Here is a 25,983-nt window from a genome sequence, read left to right as displayed (position 1 = left end):
CGTAGTCATGCGTTTTCAAACTCCGCTCCGCCATGATAAAAATTTTCAACCTTCAGGGATCGCTAATTTCTCACGAGGTAACAAAGAAAACGTTTAAAACAAAAAAACACAGTAAAACAAAAAATTATTTCCTCGTTTTTCAAGACAAAAGGGGCCTAATAATCTCATGTGTAGGGTTTTAGATACTGGAAAATCGATTAGTTCTTTTTAAATTTGTATTTCCCGGCGTCTTGACCCTCCTTTGACAAATATCGAGGTTTTGTGACACAAAGTGACAGAAAACACCACTTTGCTGTCTTGTAAACATATGGGGGAGGGGGTCAACACCCTCCTTATAGGGTTTAGACCATAAAAATTGATTGACTATCGTAGAATTCCCAGTGTCATGTTTCTGGGCCCTCTTTGGGCAAAAGTCGATGTTTGATGGCACAAATTTTCTGTGTCAAGATTTGGGAAGGAGGCTCAAAAACCATGGAAAATTGAATTTTAGACCATGGAAAATCGATTGGCTATTATAGCATTTTCATTCTCTAGGAATTGACGTTGGTTGGCAAAAATAGCAGAAAACGTCACTTTGCTGGAGCATGATCTCTTATTTACTTGAAAAGGGCAGTAGAGAAGACGATTTACTTTCAAATGGGCCCTCTCCTAGCATTCTACAACGGCTGGTTCAATACGATCACATATGGTGGAAAAATAGGAGATACGACAGTGCTTCCAAGGCAATAAAGTGATTTTCATTGTTGTTCACGGTGGGTGGCTGTAATTCTCGTGTGAAGGGTTTTCAGCCATGTCGATTCTGGGGGTGAACTTTCATTTCGATCCGAGATCATTTTTGAAGGGTTTCAGGTTCTTTTTCAAAATTCATGAAAATTTGTTTTCGCAACAAACTTTTGCTAAAAAGATTAATCCAAATAATAGTTACCATTCCTGACTGAGCTACAAATGACAAATTTTTTTTTTTTTCAAAACGCGTTTTTAAACTTTTGATTACAATGGGCATTGATTACACTTTACTAAGTAGTTGCTATCGCTGCAATTACGATTATCAAATATTTTCTTTTTGATTGCTATTGGGCCCCGTGCATGCTGGGGCCCAATGTGCATGATATTGGGCCCCTGCGTGTATGCCTACTCGCGGCCTTCAAATATTTCAACGTATCAGCCTAAAAGCAAATCATTGAACTAAACCAAATAAAAAAAAAAAATACATTTTCATCTTTTTTTCAGGCTTGATGCGACAGTTTGCCTGAAAATTCATACATTTGACAAGCAGGAAGCATCCATACCTACAGCAGCAGTGGCCACATGTCAGAGTGAGCTATAGAGTTATCCTCATATCTATGGCCGATTTCCTTGCAGTTGGCCTTCCTAGTTTATATGCTGGATATTTATCCCCGTAAAGGTTACTACCTTTATACTCTTATTCTTATAGTGTACGGTATTTAGATTTTAAACCCATGAAGTTATTTCATACCCGTTTTTTGCATGGTGCCCACCCAGAATGTAGGATTTTACCTCTCTATAGCATAACCAATTTGTTCATTAATGTTAGGCCGATTTCCTTGCAGTTGGCCTTCCTAGTTTATCTGCTGGATATTATCCCCGTAAAGGTTACTACCTTTATACTCTTATTCTTATAGTGTACGGTATTTAGATTTTAAACCCATGAAGTTATTTCATACCCGTTTTTTGCATGGTGCCCACCCAGAATGTAGGATTTTACCTCTCTATAGCATCACCAATTTGTTCATTAATGTTAAAAAACATATTAGGGGCTTCTAGTTTTGCTTGTGCAAGCAGTTTAAATTTATATACTTAAAAAGCCCCGTTAAGGTCAGGTTTTAAGAAGAATCTCAACACCAACATTCAAATAACAAATCCACATGACATCAAATTTGGACTCTGGATAAAACCTAACTTAACGTTTAAATAATTACAGAGATCTACTTACAGTTCGCAAATCATCTTACAAAAAGAATTTAAGATTAAAAAATAATAACAATATTCTACCCTAGATTTGAACAGGGTTGAGTATATGAGGGGATAATTCAAAAAAGAAGAAGAACAGCAAAACCAATTCGATTTACTCGTATTATTTAAATGGCTTTAGGACACTTTTCAAGAATAATTTAGGGGCAACCCTGGTCTTGTTAATGTAGTGCGTTAGACAACATAGCAGTTTATGCAATAAATCAGTTTAGCAAAAAACGTTCCACGACTCGATTGTACGATCTACACCGTGGCGTCTAACAGAGTTACTGTAGTAGTGCACCCAAAAAAGGAAAAAATTACACCGAACTCACCATTTTTCAAATGAAAATTGGCAAAAAGTGAAATGTTGCAACAAAACTTACTTTAAGAAATGAGCCGGTTTAAAAAATTCAATGAGGAGCTTTAGAAAAGTGCCTTATGGACAAGCTGAGAAATGTGCCGAAATGGCAAAATCCGCCCATTTCCCAACACCACTGCACACAGGCCCTTCTATTACTTAATATACACCTGTTAACATTCAAAAGATACACAGCAAATAAATTACGATAAACAAACAGTGAAAAAAGAAATTGAAATAATAAGCTTTGGAGAAGTTTTCAAACCAGTGAGGAAAGATAAATCGAGAAGCCAGGTTTACCAATGTTACATCTTCTCTGTTGAGTTTAATGATTGGGATGGAAAGCTTATGTATGTAATCATTTATTCCTTCGTATTTCCTATCAATACTATGTCTTTGTACCTTATGTAAAATTCAGGAAAAAGATGGAAAAACTCTTGTTTAAGGCCTCCATCTCTTCCAATTTCAAGAAAAATTAATCTGCCGTAACTTCTTACTCTGACTTGTCAGTAACTAAAATTACGCTTGACAGTCCAACATAGCCTAATAGGATAATTCCAGTCATCTTGGGAAAATCAATTCAAAATTTACGAGAATTCCAGTCCTCTGGGGAGGGTGCAGATGTGAACTTGAAGTCACCTTTCTGGTCGAGCCGATTAGCTGCTAATTTGAAAGCTGTGACATCATTCTTAGTTTGCTGAAATCCACTATTCTGCCGTTTGATGAAGTTAATACAAGTAAAAATAAGAAGCTTGGAAGCATCTTCCAGGATTATACGGGGGTTCAGTTGCACGGGGTTCGGTTATACGGGGGTTCAGTTACACGGGGGTTCAGTTACAATGGAACCTAAAATTACGCTTGACAGTTCAACATAGCCTAACTCAAGACAGAAGCAAGCTCTTATTTGAAAACAAGGTTAAGGCATGTTGTCGAAATCACTCTATAGAAAGCATCATTACAATTTTCGGAAGCAAAGGCGAAGCTCGATACTTCTTATTTCGTCTTTATTTTCTATAAACGTTAAAATGAAATGATTGAAGAGCGATGATGAACAACTTGTTTACTTAGTTGTGTTCTTCGTCATTTAATGGGTTATTTAGCATTTAGGATAATTTAAAACAAGTGACACTATTAAAATCATTTAAGAAATTAACAAAAAAATCCCACGACTCAATGAATCAAAAGGATAGGCAAAAACACTTGGCAAAATATTGTAAGAAGAATAAAACGAATTTCACAGAGTTGTTCCTTAATAGGCATACACACACTGGATTTTTTTTTGGGGGGGGGGGTACATAGATAAAGGGCAAGAACAATTTAAAAAAATAATTAAAAAAGAAATATATATAAAAGAAGATCAAAAAAAGAAGTAGGGTTTTAATAGTGTTCAGCGAGACAACCAAAATCGTTATTGTACAACATGAACTGGCACTTTTTCTAAGAATAGGTTGTTACAGGAAAATTAAGATTTAATTTAGAACAATATTCTATCTCACATATATCACACTAAAACGGTTTCTCACCAGTATGTAATCTTTGGTGCTTTTGCTTGACACAGAAAAAGTTTTCTCACAAAAAATTATAGCTGGATGGTTAATGTGCCATATTTTCTAAAGAGCTACGAAGGTTATTTTAGCATTTAGGATTATTAATATCCCTAGTTTTCTGTTTGTATGTTTGCTTTTTTTTTTTTTAATTAGTGGAGTTCTCCGATCTTAATCTTCCAATTGCATTCCATAACTAGGACAAATATCCATTTCTTGATTGATATTAAGGAATGACTCTATCAGGGCTGAAGTAATGAACAAAAGAACCTGGCCGTGGAAAATTTGGGGTTTCTTCGATCATTGGAGGGGGGGGGGGATTTGTCCTTACGGTGAAGAATTTTCACTATGGCCTTTCCACCGGACAATCCGCTTCCAGAGTCGACAATTAGATTGCCTAAATTTGGCTTCTCTTAATGTTTCAACAGAAAGATTCCCGTTTTGATTGGTAAATTCCAAATAATCAAGATTGTCAAAATACGTTGTCAGACCGTTAATATACATAAAATAAGATGAGGATAAATACATTTTTGTTATTCAGGGATATTTGGAGTGTTTCATTACTATGTGTTTTGAACTATGAACAGCCCAATGACTTTTTATTTATCATTATCACTTTGTTGGGGTTTTGATTCTATTTTGTCTGGGGAAAAACCCTGAAGAGACTAAAAAAGAAGATCTATAGATAATTCAACAGACTATTTTCTTTCATGTGTCTAATAGAAATCAATTTTTGCTCCTCATAAAACCTAATACAAAATTTTATTGTAAAAATCTCACAGTTCCTGACGACATTTAGGGAAAATGCCACAACTGAATCAAAATAAAGGGTGGGGCTTCACTAAAATAAAATCAGTTAACCCCCTTCCCGTGGCAAAATCTGTATTTTTTGTCCATTAAACCAAAAAACATAATGAACACAAGAACAACTCACAGCAGCTATACCTCCAATGCATATTAAATCCAAGTTAAGAAGTTTTCAAATCAAAATTGACTTATGGATGTATTAAGCAAGCTGATAGCATATCGGTCGTTACTTAATACTACTTAACTTTATAGCAAACTAGAAGAAACCCAGTAAGTTAAGCCCACATTTCTTAGCGTTTAACGACCTTATTTTATTACAAGACAATTATGAAAATTAGTACTAAACTAATATCAATAATAAAACACCCAAAGGCCCGTATAATTAGAATTTGAAAACTGTTTGTTTAACTTTTCAGAGATTAATTTAGATGTAATATATAAGAATGTCTAAAACTACGGGAAACCAATCAAATTTAGTTTTAAGTCCGTCTCCCAGAGAAAATACCAAATACCACCCAGCAACACTACTACTACTAATTACAACTCACCGCAGCATCAAGCCGGTTGAGGCCAATACAGCTGCGCACACTCCTTTTCCATTCTAATCTATTCAATGCCTCCCTCTTTACACCTTCCCAGGAAGTTCCCATCTCTCTTACATCTTTCTTTATGACATCCTCCCACCCCAACCATGGACAACCTACTTTCCGTTTAACCCTAGAGGGTCAGCCGAAAAGGACAATCCTCGGCAATCTGTCGTATTTCATCCGCAGAACGTGCCCTAGTCATCTCAAACTTTCTCTCATTATAGCCCTAGAAAGGGGGATTGAACCACGGATAATTATTTTGACCATAAGGTCAACTAAACTTAACTTTGATTGAGATGAGGACCACTCGTCCGTCCAAAATAAAAACACGTTCTTCAACAGAAAACCAATGTTGGCTTTGGAAAAAACAAATTCTAAGGTTTTCATCCATTAAAGTTCGTGCTTTGCTATTTTTGCCAATGCTATTGACAGTAAAATTGCAAAATGGAGTGACGAGTTGCATATATGATATTTTTTTTCATGTTGTTTTATTGCTCAGTTTTTCAAATTACAAATGGAAATTGTGCACTGCAGTTGAGATAATATGCTTTGTAATTTCCAGCAAAGGTTTGAAACACGCGCATTATGCACGTACAGAAATAAAAGAGCGAAAGGATATATTTAAAGGCGTCATAGATTTTATTAAAGGATGCAATAGGGCCCAGAAACATATGTGAAATATATGTTTAACTCGAGGCCATAAAAAATACAGACAACAAGTTTTGACTTTGGACCGCCACACTATACTCCTTGTGGAACTAGTTGAAGAAAAAATTTACTTATTTATCTAACTGTACACAACTTTTCTGCTTGTGGTACTAATCATTTTTAAAAGCACTGCCTGAGGCATGCTGAAAAATTACAAGATTCAATTTTCTTCAGCTTCTTAAACTCTAGTCGATGCTAGCTTTAAGTCTAATTCACATGCACGTTTTGTTAGACATCAACGTCAAGGCTTCTTCATTTTCGACCAATCAAATTTTGCCCCCCGTTTTAAGAGCAGTGTTGATTGGTCGCATTGATGTCTAACTAAGCAAACATCTGAACATGGCTTGAACAACAAAATATTGTTTTTCTAAGACGATTTAAGCCAAATTTTTGCATATTGATCTGTTTGAGAATTATTTCCTCTACGTACCCTGGGTTTACTCTTAGGCAAGTGTTAGTTAAAAAAAATATGCACCTAAATTCCTCACTTTTAACCACACTTGTTAATAGTCATGTCTTAATTATTCATTTTAGTCCACTGTCTTACGTTTTCTCATCTTTTTTTTCCCAACAGGAAACATTTCAGGGGACGACAACCGTGTATTATTACTAGAATAAACAAGTTTCAACCAATTGGACTTGTAGTTTTAATTTTGCCCTAACGGAAACTTTCAAACCCTCACCTCTTCAACTTCCAGAAAAAACTTTTCATCTCTTGCAATACATTTCTTTATGAATAAATAAATACCTCATTAGGTGGAAATGTGATTACAGCTGTATATAGAAATACGATTTTTCAAATTTTTAAATAGTGATATACACGCTAACATATGGCTGCTAGTGGTAACAAGTCACGCATAGCCAGTGTAAAAAAAAATAAGATGAATATAATACGGATTCATCTAAACTCCAAAGTCACGTTTATGTCGAGAATGCCAACTGATGCATACAGGCTATAAAATTAATACCCAACGTTTTATTTATGTATTATTAACAATTAGACTTTCAGCTGCTTGTAAAATTATTTGTCACGGCACCTGCACGCAGAGGGAGAGAGTCAGAATTTTTAATTACCGCCTCTACAAAAGAAAGATTTTATAAAAGTGACCTAAATGCTTTTTATTCGTTTTTGACCCTTTCTCCCTTGGTCAAACTCCAGGATAACCTTCTCCTTCCCCCCCAAATCTGAGTGTACCTATGGTTGCCATTGTAATAAAGGATTGAATACAACTTCTTTGTGTCGATTTTGATACAGGAATACCAGCACTAAATTATTATTTAGGGCTCCCTTTTCACATTTATCTTTATCAGGCAAAAATGTTTGACCAGGTTGGTGAGAGGTTGACCAATGGGTAGCCAGTGATTCTAAATTCGTGTCAGTTCTTCCAATTCAATCATTTCCACAATCACAAAGTCCACTGGTCCTTACTGGCTACTTAAATACCAAGGCAGTGACAAGATAGCTCTGATCAATTCCATTAATATCTATAGCCAGGGAATTCGGCCGTTGATATTTGTTTTATTGAGTCTTCTTGGATTGCAAGCATATTCAGAGAACGCTGTCTTAGTTGATCTAAACATGTTTCGCAAGATTTAACTTTTACATTTCTTTTTTTGTATTGTTTTATGAACCTCCTATTTTAAATATGATTTACCTTTGCTTGTTTCTCCCTTCTCTGTTTCACAGATTTATTTGGTTTCTGTTTTGGTTCTCTAAGTAATTAAATAAAAACAAACAAGTTTTTTTAACTGAAAGTAAGGAGCGACATTAAAACTTAAAACGAACAGAAATTATTCCGCATATGAAAGGGATTGTCCCCTCCTCGACGCAACGCTCTTTACGCTAAAATTTTTTATTGTTTTAAAAAATAAAGTCGTGAGACAGAGTCAAACTTTAGCGTAAAGAGCGAGGCGTCAAGGAGGGGACAGATCCTTTCATATACGGAATAATTTCTGTTCGTTTTATGTTTTATTGTCGCTCCTTACTTTCTGTTAAAAAAAAATTGTTTTTTTATTTAATTTCTGAACGTTTTTGAATTAATGCAGCTTTGATTTTAGCTCACCGTACATGAATAATTAAAACAAAATTTGCATATTAATTTTACTTTTTTTGGCTAAATGGCTTTATCAAAATTTTGTTCTGACGTAACTTACGTATCGAACTTCTATATTCGTATGTTTTTATTACGTATATTAGGGAGTTCACCCCCTATTCAATACCTCGCCTTTTACGCTAAAGTTCGAATTTTGTTCGAATCACAAACCCCTGAATCACAGGCCGGTTAATTAGAATAGATAGCTCTTTTGAAAGTACTAAACAAATTTAGCGAAAAGAGTAAGGTATTGACATATTGGGCGAGCCCCCTCATATACGTAACAATTTCTGTTCGTTTTAAGTTTTAATGTCCCTCCTTACTTTCAGTTGAAAAAAACTTATTTTTTTATTTAATTTCTGATCGTTTTTTAAATAATGCTGGGATATCCGGCGTCCCCTTCATAGAAAAGTCTTTTCCCCCAAGGAAAAATCCTCCCCCCTAGCCCCCTACTCCGACCCCCCCCCCCCATCAGAAAAAAATCCCTTCTGAAAACGTCTGCATACCTACCAATAACCAATACTATATGTAAACAATGGGCAAAGTTTCATGACTTGCAGCCCTTCCCCCGGGAATTGTGGGGGATTAAGTCATCCTCAAGACATTTATTAGATTTTCGACTATGCTGAACAAAATAGCTATCTCAAAATTTTGATTGGGTGACCTCGGGAAAAAATAACGTGGGAGGGGGCCAAGTTGCCCTCCAAGTTTTTGGTAATTTAAAAAGGACACTAGAACTTTTAACTTCCGTTCGAATGAGCCCTCTCACGATATTCTAGGACTACTGGATCGATACGATCACGCCTGGGGAAAAAAAAAATACGTGATCCTTTTTCTGGCAAAAAATACAAAATTCCATATTTTTGCAGATAGGAGCTTTAAACTTCTATAGTAGGGTTCTCTGATACGCTGAATTTGTTTGTGTGAGTTTCATTACAATGCTATGACTTTTAGGGGTTGTTTCCCCTTTTTTTTCAAAATAAGGCAAATTTTCTCAGGCACGTAACTTTTGATGGATAAGACTAAACTTGAAGAAAGTTATATGTTTGAAATCAGCATAAAAATCTGATTCTTTTGATGTATATATTAGTATCAAAATTTAATTTTTTAGAGTTTCGGTTACTATTGACCCGGGTCGCTCCTTACTTACAGTTCTTTACCACGAACTGTTTGATACGATAAAATAAAGCAAAAAAAGAGGAAGAACTCTTAAAACGTGTTTTCAGGGCAAATTTAATTTTTAGAGTTTCGGTTATTATTGAGCGGGGTCACTCCTTACTTACAGTTTGTTACCACGAACTGTTTGATACGATAAAATAAAGCAAAAAAAGAGGAAGAACTCTTAAAACGTATTTTCAGGGCAAATTTTTTCGGATGCTCAACGGTCGATACTAGAGTAAATTAGAACTGTGTGTTTATCTGACAATTTTAGGTAGTTATTTAAAATTTAGAAAAAAACTGATTTCTCATGATTTGTTTTCCGAAAATAGCTATTTATAATCAAAAATTACAACGTGAAAAGGGCCTAATAAAACATGGTCACCAACCAGAAATCTTAAGCATTTTCCCTTGAAGTACCAAGGATATAAAAAAAAAACATTCAACCCCCCCCCCCAGACCCGTCTAGGTCCATTACTACACGAATGCATTGAGTTTTTAAGATTTTACTTTGTTTGTTTCAAATAATGAAGAACATAAAATTATGAAGACTCCCAATGAAGACAATACCCTAAAAAGGAAACTACATCTTCTTGAGCTTTTTGGCGGCATGTGCTTTTAGCTTCATTTTTGCTGATTTTTATCCACTTTTTGGGGGGGGGGGCAACTACCTAAGACTGTATAACTTTTTATGGAAGTCTTTTCCTTTAAGAATTGAGATCCTGGTATTTGCATCTCTTTTAAAATATATATGACGTTTAAGTTTCCCCTTAAGCATTTCAAACAACCAGATTTAATTTTCATCATCCTTGGTAATCTCAGCAAATCAAGAGATGGCGATTCTTTTAAAATTGAGGTTCAGAATGGTCATCAATAAACAGTCTTTTTAGCTCTCAAAATCAAATATGCAAAAGAAAAACAACATACCTGTTTCATTTTGTTTAGATGACGCTTTGGAGCCCTGTATTATTAATTAACAGTCTTTTGAGCCGTCAAAATAAAATTTACAAAAGAAAAATGACATACCTGTTTCATTTTGTTTAGATGATACTTTAGAGCCCTGTATTTCAATTGGTAATGGAGGAGCCCATAGTGAATTTTGTCTTATGGCACTCTCATTACTTGACCAGTGGTATAAAATTTCCATCTGAAATAATGTGTTGTTTAATATGTGTGGTCAGTGCGTCGTTTTCAACATTATGCAACATTAGAAAATGCTAGAACCTAGTAACTTATCTAGAAAAACCTATTTACGATCTTACAAACATAATTACAAATCAGTGCTCTTTAGGGAATTATACTGTTAGATGGTTGAAAATCGGAAGAACGTAAGCGGAGAGAAATCTTGGTCTGGAACCTGTTTCCAGGATCTGAATATTTCCACGACTTTACCGATAATTTCTCCTACCGGTATTTCATCTCGTTTTGTTCCTTTTAATTTGACACTTCCCCCTTCCTCAGGAAATATGCCAGCAAATGGGCCAGATTGAAAGTATAGGAGCAACTACTAACAGCCAAATTCCTAACCGATATATGATACTTCAACAATTCGTAGTTACAACCTAATTTCTGAAATGTGTGTACACTTCAACCTCTTTCTTCTTTTTCCTGCAAACAAGAGACTTGTCATGAGAAAAAACCCTTCCCCTCTTCGCAAGGAAAATACACAAAGGAAAGTACGATACTAAAGGCTCAATGAATGCATTCTGGGTCTCTTCGGTGGGAAACTAAGAGTAATTAAAGTGGATTTCGACACATGGTTGGACTTATTGCTCAAGGACTCCTTTAAAATTTTCACTAGATTAATTTCTTCAGGGTGGCTCCTTAGATTAATATCTCAGGGAGCAAAAGCTATTAAGAACTAAATAATGTCTCATGTTAAACCACTTTTTTCTTTTTTTTTACAGAAGAGCTAAAAAACTGAAAATTGGTTTTTAGGGTTTTTTTTTTTACTGTTATCAACAATCTGTGTGTTTTTTTTTTTACATATTTGTTTTAGGATGATGGTAATTTTAGACATTTGGCAAAATTCGATGATATTGAAGGATTTAATTTGTATTTAAGAAAATATAAATCATTCAAATGATACGGTAATTTATATTTATCCTTCCTGTGGACCATTCCATGACTAGGTCACAAAATGCAATGTGTTCAGAGATTCAAAAAATGTAAAAAAAAAAATAGGTGAATTATGTGAGATATAAGAACACGTAGGATCAATTGTTGAAATTCTCAACACTGGAGGGGGGGGGGGGGGTCAAAAGGAATTCTTCTTACTTATATGTTGTTCTGTTTAACGCATATCTTTTACTAACAAAATAAAATTAAAGAAATCTTTTATCATTAGTATATTTTCACAAGAAGCTACTGGGGTCACTTTTTGCAATGGGACATCGGTTTAAAAGAGCTGACATATGGTACCATGAAAAAGGAGATCCATCAATCAAGCCTTATAAAATGTAAATGCCTGAGCTCATTTAAATTAAATTCATCTCAACGGAAAGGTCAGGTGAGAAGAAACATTAAAACTAAATAAAAAATATATGTCCTGTCTCATTGTTTAAAATTTATTATGTGGAAACTTCCGCTAGAAAGAGACACAGACACACAGTTGTGTTCCGCCATATAGACGCGGACACCCTAACAATCGTTCCAGCTTGAGAGCAAAAGAACTTTTGGCTCCACTACGTTTTTGATGGGACTTTTTTCAATTGTCTCACTCGAACGAGTAAATTAGGGAAGTGAATTAGCGACGCTGGATCAAACTCATTTTTTTATTCTTTTCTTTTGAAAGGATAAAAACAGCCAACACGAAATAAGTAATGACACCTGTTAGGAATACCAAACAACAAATAATTAAATTTACTTAGGATAAAAACTATCTAATAATAAGACAATCATTTTACGAGCTTTAAATAATTGAAAAAGTATTATGTCACGGTTTTGCCATCAAGTCTCGGAATGGGATAAATGATTGAAAACAGAAAGCAAAAATAAAAGTTGCCGTAATTCATAACCAAAATCTTAGAGAAAACGGTTTATAATTCAGTATAATTGTTAAGTTGTCAGTAGCAACCTTGAGGCGATCTCTCTCAACATTCATATTTTAACTCCACAAAACAAGTTGGTGAAAAATTTGTGATAAATTTGGTATAACAGGGGAATTTTTTTAGGCATGAAATGAACAAATATAAGAAAAGGGGGTGTCCAGGTAGGTTTGGAAACGTAGGTGGGCTTTAATCTTGCATAGTGTACGGTCGCAAAAATCAGGTTCTTTACGAGCCTAAGGAACTGCTTATTTAATTGACAAATGTTTTGGAGATGGATACGAACAGACAATATCTTGTCTAACATTTACAAAAGGTCATGGAAGGATGAATTTATAGAAAATCAGAATTTATAGAGAATTAATAGAAAATTTATAGAATTGCAGGTATTTTGAAAATTTCGCTTAAATGTGGTCGGTATTTAGATCTTTTTTTATACCTAAATCCTGTTAGTGCCTGGTTTCAGTCAAAATTTATAAGTGAGTTAAAAACGCATATCCTTATTCTAACTTTTACAAAAAAAAATTATATTAAACTCCTTCTGAACCACAGAAAGGACCCAATTCCTACAAATGAATTAAGAAAATAAGCCAAAATTCCGTGTGATAATGAAAATTGATTTACTGGAGAAACCTAACTAGAATTTAGTATCAATAACCAGAATTTAGTTTCAATAATCATGCAACATAAAGATTCAGTAGATACATATGCTTAAGGTATGATATAAAACTTGGATTTCATTTATCAGCGTTCTATTATTCAATTTTTTATGATTTTATGTTCTTATTTCTTTTTCTAGAAATAGGATAACACAGGATATTATATACATTACCCAGAACTGCCCTTTTTGTCTGCAAATCAATCGGTTTTGATACTCTGTGGCCCATGTTTAGCGGTCTTGGGCGATCTTGAAGAATCAATTTGAATTTTAATTGTTAATTTGTTAAGTTAATCCTCTTGTTGTTATTTTTTCTATCGCTGAAAAAAGATCCAAGTTGGCCCTATGCTAGATTTTTTACTCTTAGGGTATTTTCCAATTTAGAGTTTCACTGTCTATAATAAAAACAAAAGTTGATTTTTTTAAATGTTGTTTCTACATTAAAACCAGCCAGAATATTTTTTTATCTTGAGAGTAATGTAAATTAACCAAAGTATTTTTTAGGTACTAGATATTTCAAGGTCTTGAGAAACCAGTCAGCTCCATAGCTCCATACCTTGAAGTTCATATCTACTCCGTTGATGTTAGGATCCTCAACAGGCCTTATGACGCCAGCATGCAAAAGCATAGTACAGAACTCAATAATTAGCTGTCGAACTTCCAGTTGCACAACGGAATGTCTTTGATAATTTCCTTCGTCCAATTCACTCAACAGCCAATTGACAAGCGAGTGGCCTAAAATAATGATTAATATGAAACAAATTCTAACAGTTTATGCATATTGCCAAACGATTCCCCTCTAAAAAGAGGGGACAAATTTCATTTGAAGTTTTTTTTTTTTGCTTCAGATAAAACTGAATTTCATGATAATATTTAAATTTGTAATTTTGTGAAAGTTACGTATAGAAGGGGAAGGACAAGAATAGCAATTTCAGATCCTGATTTGATGACCTGCCAACTTTAAATTATATTTTCTAAACTCCGTTTAGTTAGCACACACCGTGTAAAATATATACAGAACAAATTTACTTGACCAATAAAATTCCGGAAAAATAAAAACATTTTGGGGTTTCTCATAATTTTATAGCGTACACAAAGGAACAAGCCGTTTAAATTGTGTTGGGAGGAGTATTAGAGCAAGATTTATCACATCCCCTTTCCCTCCCTCCCCCCCCCATGTACCCTGGTAACAGCAGTAAGTTGCCTAAAAAAAACTTCGCGACACTTTCTCTTTTTAAGTGATCTATGAATGTTTTGAGTAGTTGTCTGAAATTGTAAAGAGAGCGGAGCTAACAATTAAGCAGGTGATTAAGAGAGAAAGAACAGTGTCATTTTCGAAAACATTCTTTGTAATTAAAACAATTTATATCTGGCTACATTCTTTTCATTTCTTTCACCATTGAATAGAATGCATATGGCATGTTCAAAATTCAAGGATGGCTCATTCATTAAGTGTTTGTATCAATGTGGGACGCTAATTTTAACTATGAACTAATTTTATTCTGACTTTCAATTCTCTGTGGTTCCTCTCTTTAACGCTACCTACATGTTTATTCGTTCAACTTATCAGAATCTAGTCCATACCCCTGAAGATGCCTCTCTCCTTGAGCATTCTAAAAATCGGTGCATACCTATTTTGTCTAGCAAAGCTGGATGATTAACATACTAGTAAAGACAATGGAAATTTGAGGGGGTGGCAGCCGCTCCTATTTGTTGTAATTATGAACACAATGAAAAGAAATAAAAGCGAAGAAAATTCAAACGAAAGAAAGGCCAACACTAAAACTTGAAACAAGCAGAAATTATACCCAACATAATTACCGTCAGCAGAAGAATTGGACTTCGATGCTCAAGAATCAGTGCTAGAGCAATATGATAAAAATAATTATAACTTTTTATCAAAAAGCATCGAAAATGAAAGAGCTCATTTTAGTTTTATACTTGCTTCCAACAATACCATTTTCAGTTAAGACGTTATGAAAGGCAATCGGTCAATAGATCAGTTGCAACTACAATCGGCTATATATTTTACATTTAAAATGTACGATAAAGCACTAGTATAACTTTGGTAGAGATTGGAGGCAGCAGCACCCACATATATTAATTTCACCTTGTTTCCAGTCTTAACGTTGGCCTTTATAATAAATTTGGAAGAAACTACTTTTTTAATTTCTTTTTTTTTGTAGCATTTCGTCAGTCGGGTATCAAAAGCACGTATCTCCATAATTGTCAATTTTCAGAAGAGCAACCTCACAACTTTTTTACTTCCCCTCTGATAACCGTGAGACAGATCGATATGTAAATCAATACGTATCAATCCATTTTGGTTTTACGGTTATCGGAGGCGAAATAAAAAAGTTGTGAGGTTTTTTTGCTCTTCTGAAAATTTACAATTATGGATATACGTGCTTTTGATACCTGACTGACGAAATGCCATCTCGTCACTAAGGTTTATGCCTAAAATCCTCCTTAGTATCCTTACGCAATTGTTTTAAGTCGTATAGTGTATTCTTGAAAACAACATCCTTGAAACTTAATTTTCAGAAAAATTCTTGTTTGTTCTATGAGCTAGCAAAAAAACGTATAGTTTATAGGGGACCACAAACAGCATAAGTTTCGACGAGCTTCTGGCGCTCTTTTTTCCAAACCACCAGCTAATGTTCCCAATGATTTTTTTCCAGGTGTTTTTCAGGAGTTGAAATAACCACAAACACTGCTAACCTGCACGAAGGGGCCTATTCCATTGGTTTTTCTTTATTATTTGGCGCCTATTCGGGTAATAAGTCCAGGGGGTGGTTTAAGGGGCACGAAAACCCCATAAGATCGAAAGTTACTATGATTACAGAGTTGGAGGGGCGAAACATATCGGAATAAGTCTATGGGGCTAACCAAATCTTCCACGTTACTAGACACCAAAATAGGCGATTGAAAACTAATCTCCTAAGTGTCTTAGTTTTTCAAAAATGCCTTTCTTACTGTAATTCCACCGACATTTGTAGAGTCACTCAACCACATAATTATTAAAAGCTAACATTATCAGCATTGACAAATGAATATTCGGGTGCAACAACTAAAATATTTTTCGCTGTAAATTTCCATGTAGCCTGCACCGGTTTAACCTATGCTCGTACTGCCTCTAGATTCTAAGGCGTGTTTTCCTTGCGTTTATATTCTTCGTGATTCTCCAAAATATAATCAACTGAGTAGGAAGTTATGTCATGTTCAAGTTTTTTTTAGGAAAAGTAAAGGTTTTAGACGTTTAAAATCATTTGTTGAGCTCAGTTATATTTCGAATAATTGCATCGTATATTCGTTTATTTACGTCAGTAGCATAAACTCACGCCCTCTCTGTTACAGTGGATCATGGCAAGAAAAACCGAATGTTTGAAGACTTAAAAAAATGTTTTTTTCAGTAACGATAAACCATGATTTGTTTATTGGAAGAAATAAAACATTGTCACTCTGGCAGGATCCCGAAAAGAGAGAAGGCTATTGTATGTACCTGTAATTACTTGATAGTATTCTCTTCTTTTGGGATTAGGCTATGTATTCCCATTTGTCTCTAAAATAGGTTCCAATAACCATTTGAATACGATTTAAATGGAAGCCTTACCGTTAATAGTCACTAAACGTGTGTAAACATTGATTGCGTCCAGCCACGAAGGCTTAGAGAGGGTAAAACGCATTTTTTCAAATGTATGGGGGATGCAAATTTGTCCGTTTTTTTAATTCCTTAAACGAAAACACCAAAAATGCATTTTTCAATGCAAATACCTCCCCCTCCCCACTAAAAAACTATTTTTCAAAATTATGGGGGGGGGAGAATCTTGGGAGGGTGATACATGGAACCCTCTCCCCTTCCTCCCAATTTTCACCACCAGTAAAGAAGTATATCATAAGCAATAATAATAAAATAAAAAGGAAACGAATTTTTCGACTCTTACAAAACTGTATGCTATATTCTATATCGATTATTACTCCTGTCCCTAAATGTGCGGATCTGCGCAATTTTTAATAAATTGTTCGTGCAATACACCTATTTTTGGGAGGAAAGGGTGTATTGTGAACCCTTCAGCCCATGTAGATTCCAGCGCATATGACTGCCTGCTTTACTCGTATGATCCACCTTTTACACCTTTTCTCATATTTTCACTTGAAAAAATTGGCCAGACACTTAATTCAAGAGTATTCCCATATTCATATAGTAAAAAAAAACACTTTAGGAGTATTTTAAAATACTTGGGGAAAATGTATTCAAATTTAGTTTCTTATGGATTATACCGCCAACACTCAAGAAGTGAAGTTAGGTTAATCCTAATGAAAAATACCAAAATATGATGGAAATATAATGCTTTGGAATCAAATTTGGGCTATATATTTGCACATCAGCTTACATAACCTAACCCCCACCCCCTAATGTGCAAATATATAGCCCAAATTATATAATTCCAATGTATTCTGTCACCCGCCACTTGTTTTCCACTGAGCGTAAGCTAATTGTTTCTTAATACAGACAGATAAAACCGGTTTGTTCTCAAGTTTTACGCAGCGTAAACTTGAGTGTTGGCGGTATAATACACAAGTACCCAAATTTATTTGTTAAATACTTTGGGAAGTATTCAAATACTTTTACAACACTGCCCCCAACACTACCCTCCTCTGTGCGCACCTAGACAAAGGAAATGATATTATGCCTTGTGTATCTGCATCCATGCCTTTGCGCCCATAGATAACTAACTTCAAACTTTAATCACTCAACTCTAAACCATATAAGGTGCAATGGTGCAAAACTGGGTAATTTTACTTGTATGCGGCCACCATCTGCAGTGAAACCATTTTCTTAACATAATTAGTCAGATACGCTAATTATACACCGAAACCTTATGCTTCTTACGAATTTCTTCATTAAGTAGTAACAATTCCTCTTTATTATTTGATTTGACGAATCCCAACTACAAATTAATTTTTGAGTACGCGAACAGAATCAATAATTATACTTGTTTGTTCCATTTTACTTGTTTGCTTGTTGCACATTATAATTGTCAACACGAAGGTGAGAAGTAACTCAACAACCCTTAGCTCATTGTGTCTTTGAACCCAAATTACACAGATGACAAATTTTCAATCGGCTTTGAAAGGCACATCTCCTCCCTCGGCACATTTAGGCGTGAAAAGTGTCATTTCCTTTTGTCAGTTAAGATAATCTGGATTCACTACAATGTAGACGGGTTGGGTTCCTGCAACGACTGGTATTTGAACTAAATTTTAGTGCAACCAAAGACCGTCAAAAAGTGCTATTCTGGAGCAAAGTTACTGCCTCCAAAAACATGTTTATCGCGTGTTGCACGAAGCACAACATCAGCATCCTGTGTTTATGTTTTGATTCGTTTTATGAAACGCAATCCTAGTTTGTCCATATATTAATTCATTTTCAGTTGTGGCGGTCCTTAAGTTTTCCCAAAGAGTATAGATAACTATGATCACCTAGAACCTTAAAAATACATTCCTAGAATAAAATTTGGCCTTAAAACCTATTTCTGAAAGTTTCACTCACGTAGCCCAAAAATTATTCAAAATCATGAAAAGCCAGAATCTTGACGGGTGGAGGTGGTTACTCGGAAATACCTTTGCTATATATCGATATCGCTAAAAGCTCCGACGTCGCTAAAAGCTCCTCAACTAGATGGTAACCATGCACTATTCGCTTGGTTCCGGGTCATTGTTTATTGGCATAACTGCGTGGTAGTTAATTTGTGGTTGGCCATTTGTCGTGACGCTGTCTTGAATTTTAAGAAATCAAACTAATTGCAAATTATTTCTGCTCAGCCAATTTATCCAATAAATTAAAGATAGAAGAAGAACCTTTGCCAAAGTTTGGAATTCACAAGCTTTTAGGAATTGGGAAATTTCTATAGAAGAATCAAAACATCTTCTTCCTAGATGTACGGATTTGACATTAAAAATTTCTAATTTGTCTCTACTTTTAAATGAGCAGTCAAACTGATTTCTAGTATTACCAGCCGCATCATATTTACAATTATCCATTCTTTTTAGACTAATCTTTATTGATTTGGAATGAAATGTTATGCATAAACTTAAGAGGGAACAAAAGAAGAAAAATCACAGTAACAAGGACTGTAATACATGTTGGGTCTGTTATGACTTACTAGATTGACTTAAGCTCTTAATAAGCAGTGTTGCCAGCCGCAAGGGAACTACAAATTGACATCGTTAGGTGTTTTCACTGTGGTTTGTTTTGGGTGAGGACTGGAGCTTCCATAAGGTCAAATTTTCCGGTAGCAATTTGAATGCGGATGAAGTTTGCCAATCTTTTACGTGGTCTTCCTCCTGGGCGTTTCTAACCGTTTGCATTTGAGATAATATCGAAAATAAGTCGGGAGGGTGTCTGAGTGGAGAGACGAAGTAGATGCCCATACAAACTTAAAAGGCCAGACTTTAACTGCTTAGATAGGGGAGGGGGGGTGCAAATTAAAGGATGGGAGAATCTCCATGTTCTGTGCCCTGTCAAGGCATCTAATTTGTTCAATTTTGTTCAGGTTTTTCTTCTACATAGCATCCGCCTTCATCATTTGCATGTGTGTGATTGTCCACGGCTCTGATGTACATTATAATGCTAGCTACTGAGACAAAGTTGATTCGTGCTTTCGAGGCGGCTGAATTGGAGTCTGTGAAATATTTTTCTAAGACGACAATCAAGAACAGAATTCTCCTTTGTTGCACTTGTTCTTGTTCATGTCTGCATCTAAATTTCCATTTTAGCAGACAATTGAACTAATATAGATGAACTTCTTGATTTCCTCAACATTCTTGCGACACATTTCTATATATGTCAGGCTGTATGGTGCAATATCTATAGGTATCATTTTTGTCTTAAACCTGTTCACTTTTACACCAAGCTTTTCTGCAGTAGAAACCAGCATTTTCAGTTTAAGCTCTGTAAGACTTCACACACTAGTGGCACGTCATTTGCAAAGTCAGCATTTGACAGAGCTCTTTCGGTAAAAATCGCTTCCAAACAGCTGCACGAGGAATGTTTTACTGAGAACATAGTCTAGGATGCAGTTTAAGAGTTTGGGTGCAACAACATAGCTTTACCAAACCACATTTATAATTTTGAAAGATGAAGAGGGCTGAACCTTTACAGTGACAATACCTTTGTTATTATTGTAAATCTGTTTGAAGAGATTGACAAGTTGCATCAGCAAACCAGCAGATTGAAGGATTAGCCCTAGTGACCGTTCATCGACAGCGTTAAAGACATGTTGGAAATCAATGAAGGTAATGTATTCCTTTATTTTGTATTTTAGGGTCTTCCCTATCAGCTGGTTAATTTTACGAATTTTGCTCAGTGACCAGCTTGGAATGAACCCAGCTTGCCGCGAACGAAGGAGGTATAAGTCACTTGTTCCTCACTGTTTTATGGGTCAAGAGAATTGATTTTGAGGAATTAAGTTACATAATTTTTGTTTTACATACCAGTTTACTACATCGATTACAAAATTGTAATTAAATCAAACAGCTCAAAATTAAACAGTTAATAATAAACTAAACGAAAATAAACTCTCAAGCTACAAAACAAAGCTTTTTCGGTGGGTGTGGATTCCCAACTTCTTGTTCTCTTGATCTGCTACTTTATGAATTATGTGTTTTCTTCTTTATTTAGAAAATTATTATTAAAAATGCTCTCTTGAAACAAAAAAGGCTAAAAGGTGATATTTTGGAAAGAACCATTAAAAAAAAACAATTTGCGTGAAAAGTATGCGAAAAGTGCTTATAAAAGCACTGAAAATGCTACTTTGATCAACAATACTGAATAGAGTACTTTACCACTATCTATGGCAGCACTGGTTTCGATGAAAAAAAAATTGTTCCTATAATGGACCAAAGGAGATTGACATTTACCGAAAAAACTGTGTTGAATTATTGCCAGTCTATACTTGTATTTTTTCGTCTTTTCAATTGTTTTTTCAACTTTTGTCTCTTTTTCTGTCTCTGTTACGACGCAAGACCTAATAAGAACAAAATAAAGAATAAAACTGGTTGCTGTAGTTACTTAGTTCATCTTCGTATAGGTTGTGTCTACATATATTACAAAATTACCTAGGGAGAATTTTAAAAGGCTTAGGGGGATTCTTCTAATCATAGGCAGCGCTTATGTAAAGAACGATGTGGGCACAATCTGTTTTTTTTTCTCCATACCCGGGCACTTCGTATCGAAGGAGTTGTCGTAGAAACTTCGAAAAAGGCTCATTCGATTAGAAATTGGAGTGGCTAGTGCCCTTTTTAATAGTCGAAAGTGATTGGAGGGCAACTAGCCCCCCCACGCCCATCATTCCCCCAAATACATCCAATCAAAGTTTTGAGATAGACATTTTGTTCAGCTTAGTTGATTTCCAGATAGAAAATATATTTTGAGGAGGAAACTCCCCCACAACCCTCAGGGCAAGGGTTTTAAGTTATGCCCTGAGGGCATATCAGAAAGATGTTGGCATAATGTATTACCTATTGTTTTTTTCCTTTAGACCAGGGCATTTCATATGGAAGGGGTCGTCCTAAAAACTTCAAAACGGACTCATTTAACTGTAAATTGAGCGTTATAGTGCCCCTTTTAATAGTCAAATCTGATTGGCGGGCATCTCACCCCCCCCCCCAACGCCCATCATTCCCCCAAACGCAAGCAATCAAAATTTTGAGATAGCTATTTTGTTCAGCGTAGTTCATTTTCAGATAGAAAATATATTTTTGAAGAGGACACTACCCCACAACCCTCAGGGCAAGGGTTTTAAGTTATGCCCAAGGGGCATAAAAGGTTTTTATAGAAGGGGTTGTCGTAGAAACTTCAAAATGGGCTCATTCGATTGGAAATTCAAAGGGCTAGCACCCTTTTTAATAGTCGGAAGTGATTTTAGGGCAACTTGCCCCCCCCCCCCACGCCCATCATTCCCCCAAACACATCCAATCAAACTTTTTAGATAGCCATTTTGTCCAGCGTAGTTGATTTCCAGATAGAAAATATGTTTTTGAGGAAGAAACTCCCCAAAACCCTGAGGGCAAGGGTTTTAAGTTATGCCCTGGGGCATATAAGGCTTTTATAGAAGGCGTTGTCGTAGAAACTTCAAACTCTTTCGATTGGAAATTCAAAGGGCTAGTTCCCTTTTTAATAGTTGAAAGTGATTGGTGGGCAACTAACCCCCCCCCCCCCTGCCCCACGCCCATCATTCTCCCAAACACATCCAATAAAATTTTGAGACAGCCATTTTGTTCAGCGTAGTTGATATCCAGATAGCAAATATGTTTTTCAGGAGGACACTCCCCCACAGCCCTCAGGGCAAAGGTGTTAAGTTATATCCTGGGGGCATATAAGGTTTTTAAAGAAGGCGTTGTCGTAGAAACTTCAAAAAAAGCTCATTCGATTGGAAATTCAAAGGGCTAGTGCTCTTTTTAATAGTCGAAAGTGATGGGAGGGCAACTAGTCCCCCCTTACGCCACTCATTCCCCCAAACACATCCAATAAAAATTTTGGGATAGCCATTTTGTTCAGCGAAGTTGATTTCCAGACAGAAAACATATTTTTGAGGAGGACACTCCCCCGCAATCCTCAGGGCAAGGATTATAAGTTATACCTTGGGGGCATATAAGGTTTTTATTGAAATCTTTGTCGTAGAAACTTGAAAAAGGGCTCATTTTAATTGAAATTCAAAGGGCTAGTACCCTTTTTAATAGTCGAAAGTAATTTGAGGACAACTAATCCCCCTCTCATGCCCACCTTTTCCCAAAACACATCCAATCAAAATTTTTAGATAGCCATTTTATTCAACGTAGTTAAAAGTTTTGGAAATTAGGTCTTTAAGGAGGACAACCCCTCCCCCCCAAAGCCCTCAGGGCAAGGGTTGTAAGTTATGCCCTGGGGTATATAAAGTTTTTATTGAACTCCCACGCCCACCATTATCCATTTTGTTCAACGTAGTTGAACGTTCTGGAAATTAGATCTTTTAGGATGATAACCCCCTCAGAGCCCTCAGTGCAAGGGTTGTAAGCTATGCCATGGGGGCATATAAGGTTTATATAGAAAGTTGTTTTATAAACCATAGGCAGCGCAATTGTACTGCCTAAGTAAAGAACGGGGACACTCGAGAACGAGACAAGAAACGGGGACTAAGTAAAGAGGAGGATACTCCCCCACAACCCTCAGGGAAAGGGTTTTAAGTTAAGCCCTGGGGCATATAAGAACGATGTTGGTACAATGTATTATTTATTAATTTTTTCCTTTAGAGAAGGGCACTTCGTATCGAAGAAGTTGTCGTAGAATCTTCGAAAAGGGGTCATTCAATTTTAAATTGGAGTGGCTTGTGTCGTTTTTAATAGTCGAAAGTGATTGGAAGGCAACTAACACCCCTTCCACGCCCACTATTTCCCGAAACACATCCAATCAAAATTTTGAGAGAGCCATTTTGTTCAGGGTAGTTTATTTCCCGATAGAAATTATGTTTTTGACTAGGACAGTCCCCCACAGTCCTTAAGGCAAAGTTTTTAAGTTATGCCCTTGGGGCATATAAGTTTTTTTTTATAGAAGGCATTATCGTATATACGTTAAAGAAAGATCTTTCGATTAGAAATTCAAAGAGCTTGTGTCCTTTTCGGTAGTTAAAAGTGATAGCAGGGAAACTAAACCGCCTCTCACGTCCAATTTTTCCCTAAACATCTAATCAAATCTTTGAGATAGTCATTATATTTAACTTAGTTTTTAGTTTCAGACCTTTTTCCTTTCAAGCTGACACGCGCCCGCCCCCCCCACAGCCCTCAGGGCAAGGGTTGTAAATTATGCCCTGGGAGCATACAAGGTTTTTATATAACGCGTTGTCGTAGAAACTTCAAAAAGGGCTCATTCGATTGAACATTGAAATGGCTAGTGTCCTTTTTAACAGTCGAAAGTGATCGGAATGCAACTAAAACCCCTTCCACGCCCACCATTTCCCCAAACACATCCAATAAAGATTTTTGAGATAGCCATTTTGTACCACGCAGTTCAAAGTTCAGGAAATTATACCTTTGAGCAGGACACTCCCCCCACAGTCTTCAGGGCAAGGGTTATAAGTTATGCCCTGGGGGCATATAAGTTTTTCATTGAAATCTGTCGTAGAAACTTGGAAAAGGGCTCATTCGATTGGAAATTCACAGGACTAGTGCCCTTTTTAATAGTCAAAAGTGATTTGAGGGCAACTAACCCCCCTCTCACGCCCATCTTTACTCCAAACACATCTAATCAATATTTTAGATAGCCATTTTATTCAACGTAGTTGACAGTTTTGGAAATTAGGTCTTTAAGGAAGACAACCCGTCCCCCTACCGTCCCCAGGTCAAGGGTTGTAAGTTCGTCTCTTGGGACATAGAAGGTTTATATTAAAATCGTTGTCGTAGAAACATCAAAAAGGCTCATTCAATTGCAAATTGAAAGGGCTAGTGCCTTTTTTAATAGTCGAAAGTGATTGGAGAGCGACTAACATCCCTCTCACGCCTACCATTTTCCCAAACACATCTAATCAAAATTTTGAGATATGCATTTTGTTCAGCGTAGTTGAAAGTTCTTGAAATTAGGTCTTTTAGGATGATAACCCCCTCAGAGCACTCAGTGCAAGGGATGTCTGTTATGCCCTGGGGGCATATAAAGTTTATATAGAAAGTTGTTATAGAAATTTCAAAAAGGGCTCATTTGATTTAGAATTAGAATTGCACTTTTTAATAGTGAAGTTTGAGCGAAGAATAATTAACCCCCCTCTCATCCGCACCCTTATTCTAAACACATGCAATCAAAGTTTAGAGACAGCGATTTTTCTCCGCGCTGATGAATACTTTGGAAATTATGTATTTAAGGATGACAAACCCCCCCAGAGCCCCAGGGGTATAGGTTGTAAGTTCTGCCCTGAGGGCATATAAGGTTTTTATACATAGAGTTGTCGTAAAACTTCAAAGGGGCTCATTCAATTCGAAATTGAGAGGGCTAGTGCCCTTTGTAATAGTCAAAAGTGATTGGAGGGTAACTAGACTCCCTTTCACGCCCGCCACTCCTCCAAATATATCCAATAAAAATTTTCAGATACCCATTTTGTTTAACGTAATAGAAAGTGCTGGACATTAGGTCTTTGATAATGACACCCCCCCCAGCATTCAGAACAAGGGTTTTAATTTATTCCCTGGGGGCATATAAGATTTTTATTGAAAGTTTTGTGTAGAAACTTCAAAAGGGCTCATTTGATTGGAAATTGAAAGGGCTAGTGCCGTTTTTAATAGTTGAAAGGGATTGGAGAGCGACTACCACCCCTCTCACGCCCACCATTTCCCCAAACACATCTAATCAAAATTTTGAGATAGCCATTTTGTTTAACGTAGTTGAAAGTTCTGGAAATTCGGTCTTGGAGTATGACAACCACCCTAACAGACCTTAGGGTAAGATTTGTAATTTATGCCCTGGGGCATATAAGGTGTTTATAGAAAACGTTGTCGTTTCCAAAAGGGCTCATTCGATTGGAAATCGAAAGGCCTAGTGCCCTTTTTAATAGTCGAAAGTGATTGGAAGGCTTGACATTTTATAGTGAAGATCGATGTGGGTATAATGTATTTTTGTTGTTGTTGTTGTTTAGACCAGGGCACTTCGTATCGAAGGAGTTGTCGTGGGAACTTCGAAAAGGGCTCATTCGATTGAAAATAGAAAGGGCTGATGCCCTTTTAATAGTCGAAAGTGATTGGAGGGCAATTAATCCCCCTTCCACTCCCACCCCCCCCCCACCCCATGCCCACCCTCCCATTTGCCCATTATGCTTAAAAACTAATTGTTGCCTTAAGATTAAATCAAAATACACTGTGTTAATGCTAATTCCCAATAAGGCATCTCAGCAGTATCCCAAGAACGACTGAGGGTATTATGTTCAAACTTTTGGGGCTACTTCTGCTCAACTAATCCCCCTTCCACTTCTGGGCAACTAAACCCGCTTCCACTCCTACCCTCCCACGCCCATCCTCCCACGCCAACC

At 36.2% G+C, this 25,983-nt stretch overlaps 1 protein-coding gene across 2 annotated transcripts in view; it reads right to left on the bottom strand.

Annotated features, from left to right (window-relative positions):
* Positions 1 to 25,983, bottom strand: part of capu (formin protein cappuccino) — a 380,358-nt gene that overhangs the window by 79,614 nt on the left and 274,761 nt on the right. For both annotated transcript variants that reach the window (XM_089093489.1, XM_089093490.1), the window contains 2 exons: positions 13,491 to 13,669; positions 10,256 to 10,376 (listed from right to left, as the gene is read on the bottom strand). In XM_089093489.1, the coding sequence (XP_088949615.1) occupies positions 10,256 to 10,376; positions 13,491 to 13,669 (300 nt within the window). The remainder of the gene's footprint in view (positions 1 to 10,255; positions 10,377 to 13,490; positions 13,670 to 25,983) is intronic.

The sequence above is a fragment of the Artemia sp. Qi Xiang Cuo genome, chromosome 8 (assembly GCF_049724085.1).
Source record: "Artemia sp. Qi Xiang Cuo chromosome 8, ASM4972408v1, whole genome shotgun sequence".
NCBI classification, from domain to species: Eukaryota; Metazoa; Arthropoda; class Branchiopoda; order Anostraca; family Artemiidae; genus Artemia; species Artemia sp. Qi Xiang Cuo.
Note: the sequence above shows the minus strand (reverse complement) of the source record. Positions and strands in the feature narration are given on the sequence as shown.